Genomic DNA, 17,826 nt, shown 5'->3' on the forward strand with positions numbered 1-17,826 from the left:
ACAATATTATAAACACACCCTTTAATACATCACAAATCAGCACTTTTACAGCCAGTTGGGGTTGAAATAAATCAATGAAAAACAGAAAATTACCTGTTTTTTATTTAATTGACATCGTATCATATTTGTTTAAACATTGATATATATATATATATATATATATATATATATATATATATATATATATATATATATATATATATTGTGTGCGTTAATTTACTTAAAGGTGCCCAAACTTTTGCAGGCTTAATAATTTCCTAAGCTTTAAACACCCAAATTAAAAATTAGAAGCAACATAACACTGAAAGATGAAATCATCTTTAAAATTAGATTTGTTTAAACCGCATTTTGTAATTTTATGGCCTCGTTGTCAAATGTGTTCGTTTGAATAATAATAATAATAATAATAATAGTCTCCTGCGGGTCACAGCAGCACCACCAGCGGATTCAGTGACGTGATAAAGCTGATTGATTTTCCACCTTCATCCTCCAGAACGCGCGCGCTCGCTCCACGTGACCAAGAGTTAAAACAAAACAAACAAACAAACAAAAAAAAACCTCTAAATGTGAAAATAATCCCATTTAAATGTGAAGAAAAGAACTCAGAATTCCTTCAGGTTTGAGGGGGATAAAAAAATCACGCACATCGAGCCATTTGGATGTTATATTAGAATTTAGTTTTTATTTTACTCACGCTTTTGAAGCTATCGCAAATAAATACACGGATCCACATCCCTGCGTGTATAAAACGACTTGACAAAGGGTCACTGGTATCCTAAAGCGGAGGCTGTGGTCAGTCTCTGTCCGTACAGCGCGTACGGGGAGTAGTAGGGCCCCGTGGCCGCGGGCACGGGCACGGGCGCGCCGGCGGGCAGCGGGCTCTTTGAGTACGGGTGGTAGCGGCTGCTCAGTCCCAGCGGGTGATGGGGGCCCCTGAGAGCCAGCGCGCCGGGGCTGCTCGGGCTGGCGTGCATGTGACAGGCCATGGCTGCGGCCGCGGCGGCGCTGGCCAGAGACGAGGAGCCTGGGTATCCGACTATCAACTTCTCCGTGCCCGCGAAGGCCGTGTGAGTCCGCAGGTGGCTGAGCAGCTCCTCCGAGGAGGCGAAGCGCTTGTCGCACGGTCCGTTCGCGGACACCCAGTTGCACGCGTGCGGCAGCGGGTCGTTGGGCAGCACGAAGCCGTACGGGTACAAAGGGTGGTGCCCGCCGAACGCCGCGGCCGATGAGTGCACGCCGTGCAGCCCGTGCGTCGGGTACACCAAGGGGTATCCGGATTTGAGCGCAGAGTCATGTCCGCAGTTGGCGCCCGACGCGCCCGACAGGTGGCTCGTGCAGTGGTAGCTGAGGCAGTAGGGGTCTCGGCACAGGCCCGCGGACATGAGGGAGGGCGGGGAGGCCCCGGCCAGCGGGCTGCTTCCAGCTTTACTGCACCCCAACGAGCCGGCGGCGGCCGCGGCGGCGAACTGCGCGCTCAGCAGCTGGCTGCTGGGCTTGGTGGGGTCAAGGGTCATCCCGTGCGGGAGGAACGGCTGCGCGTATCCCGCGTAGGCACCTAAACTCCCAGTGTAGGAAATCCCCGCGGGGGGCAAGGGGAAGACCGCAGGGCCGGATTTATAGGGGGAAACAGGGGCCACCAGTCCGGATCCGAGCACGGAGGAGGACGAGGAGCTGACAGACGTGGAGTCTGACGTAACCGTTTTGGATCCGGATGTGCTGTCCTGGTGCTGGCTGACGTCAGAGGTAACTCCACTTATCCTGTGGTTCTCCGCCGTGCTGTTCTTATTGCTGTCCGCCTCCTTCTTCTCCTCCTTGTCCCCCGTCTTGCCCTCAGACGGCGGCAGCGGAGACACCGACGTGCACGAGCTTGGGCTGCCTGTCCTGGGGGTGAACGGCTGGCAGGTGGCGCTCGGCACCCGGAAACTGCTTTTATCTCCACTCAGGCTCCCGGTCGAGTCCTTCTTCTCCGACGATTTGGAGTAAGGTTTGAAACTCGATTTGTCTTCGGCTCCGATGTCGCTCATTTTCAGCGGACCGGCTTTGGACTCCTTCTCGGTAGATCCATTCGAGGTCCCCGAGGAGAGTTTGGAGGAAGACGGCGGATCCGGTTTGCCGATCTGAGAGCACGTCTGAGCCAAAAGAGCCAGCGGACTTTTCTTGGCATCCAGCTGTAAAAAGAAAAACACACACCATTACAATCCATAAAATGGCAAACAGGTCGTGCGTATTTTACGCACTGCGCATACACTTATCTGGATGAAACTCAAAAACAACTGTGCGTAACGCGGGGCGCGTGCGCGCAGTCTTTGTAGGGGACACAAAATAAGATGATTAAACTGTCACGCGTCCTGAAATACATAACACGTACTTAACAGACGTGGCATGCGCGTGACACCGCAGTCCACGAGTTTGATCGTTTTCCAAAAAACACTGCGAGAAATTTTCGACTCCAAAAACAGTTTGGTCAGTCGGTTCTACACTTTGCACACCGCAGTGATGTTTTTTTTAAATAGTCGGACACTGGAGTGTGCGCGCAAATATATCCACACATAAACTCGTCTTTCTTACCTCGATGGGACTGATGGGGGTGGACGGTAACGGCTGAAGGTACTCCGGGTGCAAAATGTGTCCTGCTCGAGCCGTGAGCATTTTCAGAATCTTGATGGGAAGACGACTGGCTTGCCGCGAAGGGTCTGCCGGAGAGACTAGGTTGTTGTGCACGGAAAGCTGGTCTGCGCCCTTCTTCCCCGAGGAGCCTTTCTCCCACGCTGGATTCGTGCTATTTCTCACGATAGAGACCGTGGGCGATGTGATCATGACCCAATTCTCGCGGAAATGGTTGAAAAACGCATTTGGAAAAGATAAAAAAAAGACTCTCAAAGGCTCAAACGATGATGTCCAGTCCTTAAAAGAGACGCGGAGCACAATCCGTGCGTGGCACAGCCGCGCTGCTTCATCCCCCGGAGTCGCTCTGACGGTGTGGCTGCGCGTCCGAGTGCGCACTCGGTAGTGGTTCGCGGTCGGGAGGAATCACTCCGCCTCCTCATGGAGCAGCATCTGACACGCAGCCTCCGACACACAGAGACCCCCGAGGTGGAGGCTCGAGTGATCGTGACGTGTCCTGTTCGCATGTGAGGCGGAGGCTTGTTCGCGTTTTGCTGCGGCGCGTTTTTAATTTCAGAGTTTAATATGCGTCTGTGCGCAATTGGAGCTCTTACGCATGCGCCGCAGCAACGCTCCCCCCACCTTCCGCGTCCTGTGTGGTACTGGTGTCATCTTAATCTATTTATTAAAGTTTGCGTGCAGAAATAATAAAGTGAATAGAGGTTGATTTGGAGATCGCGTTACCACGGGCCAAAGCGCTGTGCGCTCCCTTCCCCCTTTCGCGTGTAATTTGGATGCGAGTGGAGAACATTTGGCTTTTTTTTTTTTTTTTTTTTCCCACCGATATATCCATCTGCGTGTTTCACATTTTCCGGGAACTTTCCGCAGCCTGTCATCTGTCACTGTCCTGCGTGTCAGCTATCTGTCAGCTGTCTGGAACTTTCAGTCAGATTCGGGTCAACTAGGATAAAGTGGATCCGCGGACGGAGCGGGGAGGAAAGGATACGTCTCCTCCTCACTCCTCCACCATAATTTAAACCCGTTATTTGCTCGGTCTGGTCAAAATCACCACTTTTTTTTAAAACAGTATAAATTGTCATGCGTTTTTACGCACAGATTGCGTGCGTAATTTGGGTTTCCTGACAGATCCTTTCTGCATATTCAAGCCAAACAATGGCATTTCCCCTCCTCGTGTGCCTGCCATTAATCATTAAAGTTTCCACGTTTCTTCGCATCGAACAGACCCACTTATCTTATTACTCAATAGCCTATAAACGTCTTGCTGATCAGGCGAAAGTTAAACATATGCAAGTGTTTCTGATTGATAACGGGGGTGCTGTTTTCGGCAGCGGCTGTCAGGCTGGGACACGGCGCTCTGAGTTATTAGGGCAGAGAAGGGCGACCATAAATTTTAACCGTCAGCCAAAAACTCCTTTATTGTGGACGTGATGGATGGCTCACTGCAGCAGACACCGAATTCCCAGCTTCATCCTTAAATGGCCGCGCGGTTGATTCATTACTTTTCAGGAAAAAAAAAAAAAACTCCTCCTGTTCAAACAAGGACACGTTTAGGAATTATACAGTTAGCGCAAATATTGATTTGTCTTTTGTTGTGAGATTTATTCATGATTTCAAGAAAACTGGAAGGAAAAAGAAGACTCACTTTTAAATTTTATTCATTACATTTTTTCCACTGTCAAAAAAAGAGAAAAAACAATGTGCAAAACTAAGAGTTAAGTACAGATAAATGAGTCCATCATGTCCTGAGTTTTAACACCTCAAAAACAATAAATGATCATCTTGTAAGAGCTAAATTAAAGAGCATATATAATGAGGATCAATTGATTAAAACTTAACTTTGATGCACCAGATTAATTAAAAAAGTAAGTTTGTTTTGCTGACGCCCCCCCACCCACCCACATATTATTTGTTCATATATATAGAAACGCCCACCTGAAATTCAATTAAATTAAATTACATGTAATACATTTAATGAATGGGGGCAGCACAGTGGATTAGTGGTTAGCACTGTTGCTCACAGCAAGAAGGTTATGGGATCGATTCCCACCTCTGGCCTTTCTGTGTGGAATTTGCATGTTCTCTTCATGTTTGCATGGGTTCGCTCCAGGTGATTCGGCTTCCTCCCACATCCAAAAACATGCAAAGTTGGTGAATTGGAAGCTTTACCACATTTACCATATATATATATATATATATATATATATATATATATATATATATATATATATATATATATATATATATATGGTAAATGTGGTAAAGCTGTAACTAAAAAGCTAAAAAAAAAGGTTATTTACATTTAGTGCACATTTACCATATATATATATATATATATATATGGTAAATGTGCACTAAATGTAAATAACCTTTTTTTTTTTAGCTTTTTAGTTACTTACCTTAGCCTGCAGTCCATTTAATATTGCTGCTCTCCACCAGTGTTGCCACAGTTATGTTTAAACATTACTTTATTAGTTACTTTTGAGTTACTTTATACAGTTACTTCATTAGCAGCTTTATGTAGTTACTTTATTAGCAGCTGCTGACAACTTGTAACTAATAAGTAATGTAACTAATAAGGTAACTAGTAATCTAACTTGGTTACTCTTAAGATTGAGTAGTCAAAAAAAGTAACCAATAGTTACTTTTTTGAGTACTCAATCTTGAAAATAACTAAGTTAGATTACGAGTTACTTTATTAGTTACATTCTGGAGCTGCCGAGAAGTTGTCCACAGCTGCTAATGAAGTAACCATATAAAGTAACTGTAAAATGTAACTAAAAAGTAAATAATAAAGTACACTCACAGAAATATTTAACCCTAACTTTTAAGATTTATGTAATTTTATTACATGACAAATTCTCATTTACTTTTTTTTAGATAATTTTAATACAAACCTACCTAATAAACCTTACATGATGCATATTCATTACTGGAATAAATGCTATTCATTTTAAATGCATAATCCTCATCTTTTTGTAATATTTAATTACTTTAAATCAATAATAATGACATTATTTATTTAAAATATATAAAGTATATTGTTTGAATTGCATAGTAATTATGTTACCTATGCCATTTATCTTGTATAGGTAACATAATTATTATACAATTCAAACAAGGTGTAAGGATGATGCAATGATGAGCGACACCAGCGCATGCAGCCAGACTTAACTACAGATATATAGATGAATTTTGAAGTCCATCCAAATAGTAACATAGTCTGATGGTAGTTTGTGGCAGTATTACGGAAAGTACATTTATCTATGGGTTCATGATGGGGGCACAAAAACGGGCCACTTTTTGTGAGGGGGTACAAATTAATTTCGTGACTGGACCACGAAATGTAGGGTGACAGGGGTCGGGGGGGGTTATGGTTAGGGATAGTGGGGGGTAAACATGATATAGTTATGGATAGAGTTAGGAGAAGGGGCGAATTATAAATAGCAAAATAAAAAAACTCACAAAAATCAGGCGCCTTTTGTGACAGGGGCATGGAAAAAGTGAGACTGGGCTGCAAATAGAGGGGTGGATCCAGCATTGGATTGCAATTCCAGCATTTTTAATTTATTTCCAAAAATGTCATCACTTCCACTTTACACCAGCCAAAAAAGTTCAATATTTATACATCTTGTTGTATCATTGTCAGATTTTTTTAAGGCAGACTTGCCTTTCAACCAGTGTCGCAGACAGAATGGCCCGCCCCTAAAAATCGGTCCGCCTTTTACATCTGCGCATGTGTCATTTCGGGCCACAACAGCACATCTGAGACGGAGTCTCTTCATCCAAAGAAATCAAATGGATTAATGTGATTATTAACCATCAGATGATAAAGGTAAAACCTCTTAAATCATTCTAAAGTCACTTTTAAGCAGAAACTAGGCTGTTTTATGCAGGTACGAGGTGACGCGCAGCGAACGCATAAGCTAGCAGCTCATTTAGACGTGGCACTCTGATCGCTTCCGCCGCCTTTTATGATGAAATAATGGTGAATACATGTGGAAATGATTGTTGTACAAAAGCTACAGATATCTGTCGCTGAGATAGATGATGACTGGAGTGCAGTTTGAAGCAGAAACGAGGTGATAATCCATGAACCGCCTCATCGGGGGGACGGATTTTTAGGGGGACCATTCGGTCTGCGACACCTAGACCAACATGTACCATGCACAAAGGTGAATGATAGAGTAAATAAAGGCTTGAAAGAAAAGCATCTAGGAGGAGGTATAGGATCAGACAAAGCATCAGCCACACATCCACTCATCAAAAAGATGAAGAGACAGAAGTAGAGTGTGCAAGTCCTTGAATCTCTGTGGTGATGGTCAAACAAGGCCTAATGAAGCGTTTGGAAAAAATTTTTTTTTGATCTCACTAGATGTCAGTATCTACAGTATTTAAAAACAGGATTGAAGGAACCTAAAGTGCACTGCGCTTTGAACTCTTATTTGGATAGACAGTGCCATCTAGTTTGCTCAGAAAAGAAAAACACCAAATGCTTCATGAGGCCTCACGTGGCCAAATCTAACAGCAGGTTCTTCACCTGTTCTTGGTCAACAAGAAAAAAAAAACACAGAAAAGATGAAGAGCAAAAAATAGTTTCCAGTTCTTGAAATATCATTTAGGCACCAATTTGTTCCATGTGTTATTGTTGCAGAAATGATGCCTCACATCTGTTCAAGGAAATTTATTACCTCAACCATATACGCTGTAGTTTCTGTTAGCATTTGGTAGTTTGTTTGAAGAAGGATTCCACAAAAACTACCAGGCTGATTTTCTTGGTGGATGGATGGGTGAAGAAAGAACCCATTCAGTGGGACTTTATCTGGATCAGGAGGGAAATTCAGGAATATGTTTGGTCTTTCCAAAACAGAGCGTGTCTCCGTGGAATAGGAGTTGGGCTACGAATATGTAGACCTGGGTTTGATTCCCAGTCACGCTTCCTGTCTGTGTCCTTGGACAAAACACTTAATGTGCAATGTCTCAATCCAACCACCAGTAAATGGGTACCAGCCTTGGTCAGATTGATGTCCTGTCCAGGGGGAGCCATAGACTCTCATCCACTTCACACTATCCAGGGATAAGGTCCGGCATCAACGGGCTTCAGGGCCTATGTAGGACTTACTTATTCTATTAGATGAATACTTATTACCCAAGGCCATCAAATATGGCCATCGGGTATTTTGACGGCTTTGCGTCCTCCATCCATCCGTCTCTCTGTCTGTTTGTCTGTCCATCCATCTGTCTGTCTATGTGTCTGTGCTCAGCATAAGTCCAGTCCTATTACTACCAGAGTATTCAAATTTACCAGGAACATTCTTGGGAAACAGACCTTGGACAAGTTCAAAGATGGCTAACTTTGACCTGTTTTAAGATGATAAAAAGTCACATTCTGTTTCCATCTGTTCAATTTTGTTTTTGAGTGGCCGGCACGACAGGCAATCCAAGTAGAACTGCAGCATGTCGTCTGTGGCTGGTGTCCAAAATTGCTTTATTTTTATGTGTTTATATACATTGCTCATATATTATGTAAAAGCTGGCGAGAAACAGACATTTCTAAAAATGAAAATTGTTATGTGCCGACACGGGTTGAGGAGCGGACCTGCGTCTGACTGAACCCAGCGCTAAATAACCAGAAAGCGGTTCCAAAAACAAAACATTTATTTCCCTTTCCGTGGAATAATTGTGTACAACATAATATATAGCTTGTCGGGCTTCGATCCCTTTGGGCGCTGGAGAGCGCATCGTCCTTCACTCCGCCAGACAAGCTATATATTATGTTGTACACAATTATTGCACGGAAAGGGAAATAAATGTTTTGTTTTTGGAACCGCTTTCTGGTTATTTAGCGCTGGGTTCAGTCAGACGCAGGTCCGCTCCTCAACCCGCGTCGGCACATAACAGTAGTTCCCGGCCATTCTAAAATGGACCCAGCGGCAGAAGCGGTTCCATTTGCCGAAAGAGTTCAAGAACACTTGGAGAAAATATGGGAGCAATTACAGCATCTCGCAAACCAAATTAAACAAACAGATGCCTGCGTTACGGAGCTTGCAGCGCAAGCCATTCCGCTTCCTGCTGCTCCAGCTGCGGCACCATCGATACCGGTGCAGATAACTCCGTCACCCAGAGATTCGGCTTCCGAACCAATTATTTGTCATCCGGAGCCTTATGCAGGAAACGTTGAAGCTTGTGCTCCGTTTTTGATGCAATGTTCTCTGGTTTTTGCTCAGCGACCGGCTTCCTTCTCTTCTGATGGTAGCCGTGTCTCATATGTGACAAATTTGCTCCGAGGTGACGCCTTAGCTTGGGTCACTGCGTTGTGGAGTAATAACTCTCCATTGTTAGGATCCTTTAAGGATTTTTCTCGGGAGTTCTGATTGGTTTTTGACCATCCGGTGAAAACAAATACCGTTGCCCAACGGTTGCTGAATCTCAGGCAGGGGAGGCGGAGTGCGGCAGATTATTCCGTGGATTTCCGAATTTTTTCTGCTCAGTCCGGTTGGAATATCGCAGCTTTAAGAGGAGTGTTTGTGGATGGTTTGAACGATTCATTAAAAGACGAGCTAGCAGTCCGTGACGAACCAAACGATTTAGATGAGCTAATATCTTTGGTTATTCGTCTAGATGATCGGATAAAGGAGCATGGACGCGAGAGAGGGCAGACATCAGAGTGGGTCTTTTCGTCTCGGGGCTTTCCCCGACACAGATCTGGGCTGCCTCTTCTTCGCCCCACTGAGACTCCTCCGATGGGACCCCTGGCTCCTCTTGCGGATGAGCCCATGCAGCTCGGAAGAGCTGAAGCCGCCATATTGCCCCGGTCACATAAGCGTCAAGAAAGATAGTGATGACGTATCTCCAGGTGTTCTGGGACAGGCACAATAATGGACACACAAAAAAAAACATAATTAGTTATGTGGGCTGTTTTTGTTTTTTTTGTGAGGGGTTATAAATTGTTTGGGTGTTTAGAGGTGGTTCTGGTGGAGTGAACGACTGGCAGGTCGGAGCTCGGCTGGACTCAGCCAATCGTCGGTTTTTATCATTTGAACTTAGGTATTTTCTGTTTGGGATTGGGTCGTTTTGTTTTGTTGTTTTTTATTTTCCTGCTTCCCTAACCCCAACTTCACTTGCCCTAAGACCGTTCGTCTTGTGGGTTGTGGGGTGGTGCAGGTTGGTCACGCTGAGTGTTTCTCAGAAGACCTCTGCACCTGGGGGGAGGGGGGGGGGGGTTTGTCAGGGGCGTTTTTTTGGGTTTGGTTAGGGCCCAGTTCCACTCCAGCCTCGGTGGGCCTTTGACCGTTCGTCATTGGTGTTACCGGGGTGTGGTGCAGCAGGAACATACCTCAGTCGGAGGGGTGGGCCGATCTGTTGCCGTTCGCCATTTCGGTAGTTCCGCCCCTCCCGATAGGCTGGTGGTATGGTCGGGTAGGGGCACCGGACGTATTTCCGGTTTTCCGCTGCGCTTCGGGGTTGGGACCAGGTTAGTTTTTCCTGTTTCCTTCCCCGGCTTAGTAATTTTGTGCCGTTCGCCAAAATGGAGCTAACGACTGGCTCTGGGAGTGATCTGGGGTCTTTCGGGGTGCTGGGGGAGGTAACAGGGTTTTCCAGGTGATTTGTTTGCCCCCGGGGTGTTTTAATGAAGTCCGCCGGGGGTTGGATTTTTGTGTTTTTATGCTTCCTCCCAGGTTCCACCTCCAGGGTTGATGGGGCGGTTCTCTGGGGGGGGGGGGGGGGGGGGGGAATTGATTGTGGGGCCGACTCACCAAGTGTGGCCGGGTCTGGGGTTCCTGGGTTGTGGGGAGGGGGCCTCCTGGGGTTGATGGTACGGTCCTCTGGGGGGCGCTGCTCCTCCATGTAAACCTGGGGACCTCTGTGGGATTCCGGTTTTGGTTGTATCTCCTAGAACTGGCGGTAAAGGTCTTCTGGGGGGGGGGGGGGGTGTTGGGCTGCATATCGTTTCTGGGGGGGGTTGGTTGTTATTTTGTGTTGTTGGGGCTGTGTTGGGTTTTTGCATTTGGGAGTTTTTCTTTTCTTCCCGGGGTTGGATGGGACGGTCCCCTGGGGAGGTTTTGGGTGGGTTTTGTGTTTTTTTTTTGTATGTTGGGTTGTATGTGGGACTTTTTTGGGGTTTTGTTGATGCCACCCGGCCTTCCAGCTGTGGTGCCCTGTCCTGCTGTCTGCTGTGGACCTTGGGAGCGTTACGCCGTCTGCTTGCTGTCATGGACCCCGGAGGGAGGTGTTGTTCTCGGGCCTGGTCTGTTCGGTCGCCGGGAGGCTTCCCGTTGATGGGGGGGTACTGTTGTGTGTTGGGGGGTTTGGCTGGATATTTTTGTGTTGTTTTCTTTTCTTTGCTCTCCAGGTGGTATGCAAACTGGGTTTTGTCTGTAGAGAAGGTGCTGGCAGAAGAATCCTTCACCCTCATCAACATTATTGGCTGCACTTGTGGAGGATGTCCACGTGCAGGCCTGATGACTCGCGGCACCTGTGGATGATGCTCACGTGCAGACTTAAGGACTTTCAGCTGAAGCAGATAATTAGATGGCGTTCTGCATTTAGGCCATGAGTGGTTCAAGCAGAATTGCCGGGAACACGACCTTGTGACGTTCGTTTGTGAGACGCTGAGGACCGCGCCTGGGTTTGACACATCGTGCCTGTGAAGGAGGACGGGTGAGGGACACATGCTATCAGCACACATCAGAGGTGATTGATTGTCTGAATAAGTGTTAATAGTAATTTGGTATTTTGTTACGTAGTATATTTGAACATTGATGAGAATTGTGCAGCTCGCTTCTCACGGCCGTGGCGTGCGGACTATGATCCTCCACCTGTTGTGAGAAGCTGTTCATTTACATAAAGCTTAAAGTCAGACCTGAATGTGTTGCTGATAGCGTGTGCCTTTGAAGGATATTAGTTGTAGCTGTTGACTTACCTCACCTCTTCTATCCTTCACAGAGTCAGTTTGTTGTGTCCACCTGGGGGGTGTTTGGCGGTGAATTTGAGTCCAGAAGCGCCGGGCTTTGATCCCTTTGGGCGCTGGAGAGCGTGCCGTCCTTCACTCCGCCAGACAAGCTATATATTATGTTGTACACAATTATTGCATGGAAAGGGAAATAAATGTTTTGTTTTTGGAACCGCTTTCTGGTTATTTAGCGCTGGGTTCAGTCAGACGCAGGTCCGCTCCTCAACCCGCGTCAGCACATAACAAAAATGCTTTTTTTTGGAACCTAATAAGACCTCTGAACTTATTTACAAGACAATTCTCGGACATTAGCATGGTGACATTACAGGCCGCTAGCTAGCTGTAAAGTTCTTTTTCGTTTGTGTGTAAATATATCCTCTTTGTCATATATTATGTAAAAGCTAGTGAGAAATAGACATTTCTAAAACTGAAAATACTTTTTTGGAACCTAATAAGACCTCTGAACTTATTTATAAAACATTTCGCGGATGTTAGCGTGGTGACGTGACAGGCTGCTAGCTAGCTGTAAAACTCTCTTTCGTTTGTGTGTAAATATATGCTCTTTGTCATATATTATGTAACAGTTAGTGAGAAATAAACATGACACCAGTGGATTACGGTGACCTTGGGGTCAATTTCAAGGTCATAGTGAGATATTTAATATATTGTCATTGTCACCCTTGTTAGCATGAAATCTCAAGAACCAGTTGACCAATTTCATTCATTTTTAGCATAAATGTGTACTTGGGTGATCCCACAACACTTTGCATTACTGATTTGTGGGTACTGGTGGGGGTGGGGGGTGGGGGGCGTATGTCATCTTCTGATGATGCATGTTACACATAGTGCCTTTAATTTTGGAGCCCAAGTTATTGGACAAACAAAATATAAGTATTTCTTTTTCTACACAGTAAAATCACCAGTGTTAAATTAACACTGACAGTGTACACATGGTCCCACTCTGACCAGAGTAGGGCCATATGTATACTGGTGATTTTACTGTGTAGCAGTCGTCACTTTTACAGCCAGTGTTCTTTAGACAAAGTAGCGAGGATGGACACATGAATATTTCCAAGTCAATCAATATGTCTTGATCTTGATTTGCATCAATCCATAAGAAATACTAACAGTATGGTAGTGTATGGCAAAGCTGTCTGGCGTAGGCAGTTCTTAAAAATTAAGTGATCGCACAAGAAGGAAACTTGACTTGGAAATGTTCACGTATCCATCGTCAAACTTGTCAAAAGAAAATGGCTGCAAAAGTGATGATTTGTATAAAAAGCAATACTTACATTAAGTTTGTTTCATGACTTACGGACTATGAAAATGGAATGGAATTTTTAATGTGATACTTTTGTTATACCCCTCAAATTAAAGAACATTGTTGAGGTGACAAGAACTGTGTCATTGTCCAGCTACTTATGGAGCTGACTGCAGGTCTAAAATAAAACAATATGATTGATGAATGCAGTATTTTAATGTTGGGCAAATGGAATAAGAAATCCCCTCCAAGTGACATGAAAATTCAGCATGTGGCAAGTGCAGGGCGCGCCGCGTCAGCGCCGCGACAGGCCGGCAGGATGTGACAGGTGTACAGTGGAGATGATGGTTAGAAGGTGCTATTGTTTCAGGGCGCTTTCTTGACCTGTCAGCCTGTGGAACAGAGGCCTGAGCCATGCAGGACCTTCACTGTCACATGAAGGCAGCCTTAAAAGGGGCCATATCCAGAGGAGGCTGATTGCTTCTGTTTAATTGATTTGCTTTGCACTGAGGCCTGTCACATTAATAATGGTTAAGTACAGCCCCGTGTGTCACACGCAATGGTGCGTCTGTCGGGAAATTAACAGCTTTAACTAACTGCTGCCTATGAGGCGGGAACGGTGCGATCAAATGTTTCATACTCAGACCAAAACCGCCATATTATAACTGTGTGAACAGCCGTTAAGTTCTCTGCACTTTTTTCCCTCGGCCTTACACCATGTTGGCGTTTACATTCTCTTCTTCTTCTATGATATTAAATCTCAACCAAATGTGAACAACATATATTAAAGCTGCAGTGTGTTGGATTGTTATATGTGATGTATGTAATATGTTTGTGTTTTTATCATTGTTGAATCTTAGAGTAATGTTGGAACCGAATGGCAAAACATTTTCCTGAAATTATAAAAGGTTTTCAGTCACTGTATTTTCTGGATTATGCCACTAGCCTGGGAGATCCTGTGCTGTTAATAATAGTAATAATACTACTACTAATAAAGTATTATTATAAATATTATTATATCATATATACACACAGGTGTGGTGGCCCAGTGGTTAATGCAGTTGGTTTCAATGTGAAAGGTTCCCGGTTCGAATCTCACCCCTGCCACATTTCTCCATGTAATGTGGAGTTGCGTTAGGAAGGGCATCCGGCATAAAACTTGTGCCAATTCCACATGCAGATCCACCTTGGATTTGCTGTGGCGACCCTGAGTGCAAACAAGGGAGAAGCTGAAGGGACTTACTTACTTTATATATACAACCCCTGGCAAAAATTATGGAATCTCCGGCCTCGGAGGATGTTCATTCAGTTGTTTAATTTTGTAGAAAAAAATCAGATCACAGACATGACACAAAACTAAAGTCATTTCAAATGGCAACTTTCTGGCTTTAAGAAACACTATAAGAAATCAAGAAAAAAAATTATGGTAGTCAGTAACGGTTACTTTTATAGACCAAGCAGAGGAAAAAAATATGGACTCTCAATTCTGAGGAAAAAATTATGGAATCATGAAAAACAAAAGAACGCTCCAACACATCACTAGTATTTTGTTGCACCACCTCTGGCTTTTATAACAGCTTGCAGTCTCTGAGGCATGGACTTAATGAGTGACAAACAGTACTCTTCATCAATCTGGCTCCAACTTTCTCTGATTGCTGTTGCCAGATCAGCTTTGCAGGTTGGAGTCTTGTCATGGACCATTTTCTTCAACTTGCACCAAAGATTTTCAATTGGATTAAGATCCGGACTATTTGCAGGCTATGACATTGACCCTAAGTGTCTTTTTGCAAGGAATGTTTTCACAGTTTTTGCTCTATGGCAAGATGCATTATCATCTTGAAAAATGATTTCATCATCCCCAAACATCCTTTCAATTGATGGGATAAGAAAAGTGTCCAAAATATCAACATAAACTTGTGCATTTATTGATGATGTAATGACAGCCATCTCCCCAGTGCCTTTACCTGACATGCAGCCCCATATCATCAATGACTGTGGAAATTTACATGTTTTCTTCAGGCAGTCATCTTTATAAATCTCATTGGAATGGCACCAAACAAAAGTTCCAGCATCATCACCTTGCCCAATGCAGATTCAAGATTCATCACTGAATATGACTTTCATCCAGTCATCCACAGTCAACGATTGCTTTTCCTTAGCCCATTGTAACCTTGTTTTTTCTGTTTAGGTGTTAATGATGGCTTTCGTTTAACTTTTCTGTATGTAAATCCCATTTCCTTTAGGTGGTTTCTTACAGTTCGGTCACAGACATTGACTCCAGTTTCCTCCCATTCGTTCCTCACTTGTTTTGTTGTGCATTTTCGATTTTTGAGACATATTGCTTTAAGTTTTCTGTCTTGACGCTTTGATGTCTTCCTTGGTCTACCAGTATGTTTGCCTTTAACAACCTTCCTGTGTTGTTTGTATTTGGTCCAGAGTTTAGACACAGCTGACTGTGAACAACCATCTTATGCAACATTGTGTGATGATTTACCCTCTTTTAAGAGTTTGATAATCCTCTCCTTTGTTTCAATTGACATCTCTCGTGTTGGAGCCATGATTCATGTCAGTCCACTTGGTGCAACAGCTCTCCAAGGTGTGATCACTCCTATTTAGATGCTGACTAACGCGCAGATCTGATGTGATGCAGGTGTTAGTTTTGGGGATGAAAATTTACAGGGTAATTCCATAATTTATTCCTCAGAATTGAGTGAGTCCATATTTTTTTCCCTCTGCTTGGTCTAAAAAAGTAACCGTTACTGACTGCCACAATTATTTTTCATGATTTCTTATAGTGTTTCTTAAAGCCAGAAAGTTACCATTTCAAATGACTTTAGTTTTGTGTCATGTCTGTGATCTGCTTTTTTTCTACAAAATTAAACAACTGAATGAACATCCTCCGAGGCCGGTGATTCCATAATTATTGCCAGGGGTTGTATATGTATATACACTCAACAAAAATATAAACGCAACACTTTTGGTTTTGCTCCCATTTTGTATGAGATGAACTCAAAGATCTAAAACTTTTTCCACATACACAATATCACCATTTCCCTCAAATATTGTTCACAAACCAGTCTAAATCTGTGACAGTGAGCACTTCTCCTTTGCTGAGATAATCCATCCCACCTCACAGGTGTGCCATACCAAGATGCTGATTAGACTCCATGATTAGTGCACAGGTGTGCCTTAGACTGTCCATAATAAAAGGCCACTCTGAAAGGTGCAGTTTTGTTTTATTGGGGGGGATACCAGTCAGTATCTGGTGTGACCACCATTTGCCTCATGCAGTGCAACACATCTCCTTCGCATAGAGTTGATCAGGTTGTCAATTGTGGCATGTGGAATGTTGGTCCACTCCTCTTCAATGGCTGTGCGAAGTTGCTGGATATTGGCAGGAACTGGTACACGCTATCGTATACGCCGGTCCAGAGCATCCCAAACATGCTCAATGGGTGACATGTCCGGTGAGTATTCCAGCCATGCAAGAAATGGGACATTTTCAGCTTCCAAGAATTGTGTACAGATCCTTGCAACATGGGGCCGTGCATAATCCTGCTGCAACATGAGGTGATGTTCTTGGATGTATGGCACAACAATGGGCCTCAGGATCTCGTCACGGTATCTCTGTGCATTCAAAATGCCATCAATAAAATGCACCTGTGTTCTTCGTCCATAACAGATGCCTGCCCATACCATAACCCCACCGCCACCATGGGCCACTCGATCCACAACATTGACATCAGAAAACCGCTCACCCACACGACGCCACACACGCTGTCTGCCATCTGCCCTGGACAGTGTGAACCGGGATTCATCCGTTAAGAGAACACCTCTCCAACGTGCCAAACGCCAGCAAATGTGAGCATTTGCCCACTCAAGTCGGTTACGACGACGAACTGGAGTCAGGTCGAGACCCCGATGAGGATGACGAGCATGCAGATGAGCTTCCCTGAGACGGTTTCTGACAGTTTGTGCAGAAATTCTTTGGTTATGCAAACCGATTGTTTCAGCAGCTGTCCGAGTGGCTGGTCTCAGACGATCTTGGAGGTGAACATGCTGGATGTGGAGGTCCTGGGCTGGTGTGGTTACACGTGGTCTGCGGTTGTGAGGCTGGTTGGATGTACTGCCAAATTCTCTGAAACGCCTTTGGAGATGGCTTATGGTAGAGAAATGAACATTCAGTACACGAGCAACAGCTCTGGTTGACATTCCTGCTGTCAGCATGCCAATTGCACGCTCCCTCAAATCTTGCAACATCTGTGGCATTGTGCTGTGTGATAAAACTGCACCTTTCAGAGTGGCCTTTTATTGTGGGCAGTCTAAGGCACACCTGTGCACTAATCATGGTGTCTAATCAGCATCTTGATATGGCACACCTGTGAGGTGGGATGGATTATCTCAGCAAAGGAGAAGTGCTCACTATCACAGATTTAGACTGGTTTGTGAACAATATTTGATGGAAATGGTGATATTGTGTATGTGGAAAAAGTTTTAGATCTTTGAGTTCATCTCATACAAAATGGGAGCAAAACCAAAAGTGTTGCGTTTATTAGAGGGAAAATTATTTCATATTCCTCTTATAAAAATAAAATGGAACATAAATTAGAAAATGACCTTGAAGAAAAAATTAAACATTTAACAAATAAATATGCGGCAGACGCAAGTGATCAAACTCTGATTTAAATACGTAATGCAAAATTCCAAATTGACAATATTATATTGAAACAAAAAACAGAGTTCCTCATTCAATGACTTAGATATAATAATTTCAAGCATAATAATAAATCAGGTAAATTTCTGGCAAATCAACTACAACTCAATAAGGAAAAATCAAGGATAACATCTATCCGGGATCAAGTTCGAAACTACACACAGTCACCACAGGAAATTAGTCAGATACTTAAGAACTATTATAGTAATCTATATTCATCAGAGAATGCACCTAATCCAGTATATATCCAGTCTTTCCTTGATAATCTAAACTTGC

The 17,826-nt window shown here is 44.1% G+C and overlaps 1 protein-coding gene across 1 annotated transcript; it reads right to left on the minus strand.

The window, feature by feature from the left end:
- Positions 1-662: 662 nt before the first annotated feature.
- Positions 663-3,173, minus strand: LOC117531181 (zinc finger protein 503-like). Its single transcript, XM_034194223.1, has 2 exons — positions 2,569-3,173; positions 663-2,168 (listed from the first exon to the last, which is right to left on the minus strand). The coding sequence occupies exons 1-2, from the start codon at positions 2,815-2,817 to the stop codon at positions 765-767; spliced, it is 1,653 nt and encodes a 550-aa protein (XP_034050114.1). The 5' UTR covers positions 2,818-3,173; the 3' UTR covers positions 663-764.
- Between the last annotated feature and the right edge of the window lie 14,653 nt (positions 3,174-17,826).

The sequence above is a fragment of the Thalassophryne amazonica genome, chromosome 18 (genome assembly GCF_902500255.1).
Source record: "Thalassophryne amazonica chromosome 18, fThaAma1.1, whole genome shotgun sequence".
NCBI classification, from domain to species: Eukaryota; Metazoa; Chordata; class Actinopteri; order Batrachoidiformes; family Batrachoididae; genus Thalassophryne; species Thalassophryne amazonica.

Excerpts from the sequence above, each read along its gene's own strand:
- LOC117531181 (XM_034194223.1), bottom strand. The coding sequence starts at position 2,817 with ATGATCACATCGCCCACGGTCTCTATCGTGAGAAATAGCACGAATCCA. Across the intron at positions 2,169-2,568 it reads CCCCCATCAGTCCCATCGAG|CTGGATGCCAAGAAAAGTCC; the intron begins GTAAGAAAGACG and ends TTCTTTTTACAG.